Source organism: Gavialis gangeticus, unplaced genomic scaffold (assembly GCF_001723915.1).
Source record: "Gavialis gangeticus isolate Ggan-Ray unplaced genomic scaffold, GavGan_comp1, whole genome shotgun sequence".
Taxonomy (NCBI): Eukaryota; Metazoa; Chordata; order Crocodylia; family Gavialidae; genus Gavialis; species Gavialis gangeticus.
Genome location: NW_017729022.1, coordinates 120674723 through 120676454, shown reverse-complemented (window position 1 = coordinate 120676454; position 1732 = coordinate 120674723). Strand labels below are relative to the sequence as shown.

Genomic DNA, 1732 nt, shown 5'->3' with positions numbered 1-1732 from the left:
ATAGGGTTTGTGGGGGGCTGTGGATATGTGTGTATTTAGGGTGTGAGAATATATGTGGGTAGGAGAGTGTTTGTGGGGATGTGTGGGTGGGTATGGGGTTTGTGGGGGGCGGTTGGGCATGTAGCAGTGAGCAGGGCTCCTCCCAGGGGGGTGTGGTTATGTGTGGGGGGCTGCATGTTGGGAGGGGTGTGGGGCTTGTGGGACTGGATGAGTGGGTGCAGTTTTTGTAGGGTGTGATATGTGTGTGGGGGGGAGGGCTTGTGGGTATGGTGGGGTGTGCATGGGAGCCCCCTCCCTGCACCCTCCTGAGCTGGTCAGCACCCACCCCGCAACAGCCTAGAGCCCACATACCCTGTGGCGCATCCGCACCACTGCCAACAGCGTGCAGCCTCATCCCTGCCTCATGCCTGCTCTGGGACTCACCCCGGCTGGAGCAGATCAGTAGGAACCCATGCTCACAGCCTTGACCTGGACCACCACGTGCCTGCTTTGCACCGCCTGCCCATGGCACATCCTGCTGCCCCTAAAGTTTTCTAGCAGCATGGAACAGAATAGCACTTAGGTGCCTAAGTCCACTTGCATATCTAATTGGTGGAACAGAGTCTAAATCTTTGAGTGCAGAATTTAAACTCAGGCTTGATCAGTGTGATCATTTAGTGCCTTGGAATATTTTAAGAAGTCCTGGAGAGAACCTTTGTTCACATAATTTGTCCAAGTAAAGTCATACGGTAACAAGAAAATGCTTTCACAAAGAATTTGAATAGGAATTTTTCAGATTAGCCTTTTAGCAGGATCAAACCTTTAATCTGAACTCTTTACAGTAGACATCTCTCTCCCTGCAGACTGATTACTTTGGAATTGCTGGAACAGTTTATTGCATGCTCTTTGGCACCTACATGAAAGTGAGAGAAGAAGGAGGGGTCTGGAAAACTGAAGGAGTCTTCAGAAGGTTGGTTTCATTGTGGGGACTAGTGGAGAGTCTTTGTAAAGGCTTCTAAATCTATGGATTTGCCAGTTGGAGAGAGGCTTATTCACAGAGGCGGGCAAAATACAGCCTGTGGGCCGGATCCAGCCTGCCAGACCATTCTATTTGGCCTGCAGGGCCCCTAAAAAAGTTTAGAAAAATTAATATTTATCTGCTTCTGGCTACCTGTTACCCTCCCCCCACAATTCTGTGGGAGCTTCTGTAACAGGGGCGGGCAATTATTTTGGGCAGAGGGCTGCTTACTGAGTTTTGACAAGTTGTCATGGGCCACAAGGGGAGCCCCGCCCCCTGGTCACCATCTTGGGATGGGATGTCCTGCCCCCTAATCCCTGACCTTTGCCACTAGAAGTCCCTCCCCTTGCCCCAGGAGTACTCCTTTCATCAAGGGGTTTGCCAGCTCAGAACCAGAAAAATACCAGATTATATTCTAAAAATCAAACATATACAGCATTCATTAATTTGATTTAAAAAAATGTTTTTGTCCTGATTTACATGTGTTTGTGTAGTGTACATGGAAGTGATTGCACAATAGCTTAAAATGAAGTCTTACTCTTGTATATTGTGATGGGGGGTAGGTATAGGTTTGGGGGCTGTGGGTATGTGGGGTGTGGGTGTTGTGGGGGGATAGATGTATGGGGGTGGGGTGAGGGAGCATGTGGGTGGGTATGGGGTTTGTGGGCGGCTGTGTGTGAGAGGAAGGGTGGTTGGGGGTGTGAGTGGGTGGGAGGGTCTGTGTGTATGGCGGGG

General features: G+C 50.1%; 1 protein-coding gene across 1 annotated transcript in view; it reads left to right on the top strand.

The window, feature by feature from the left end:
* The window catches only part of BUB1 (BUB1 mitotic checkpoint serine/threonine kinase), a 70723-nt gene that overhangs the window by 67117 nt on the left and 1874 nt on the right, over positions 1–1732 (top strand). The window contains exon 24 of the mRNA XM_019515867.1: positions 843–949. Within this exon, the coding sequence (XP_019371412.1) occupies positions 843–949 (107 nt within the window). The remainder of the gene's footprint in view (positions 1–842; positions 950–1732) is intronic.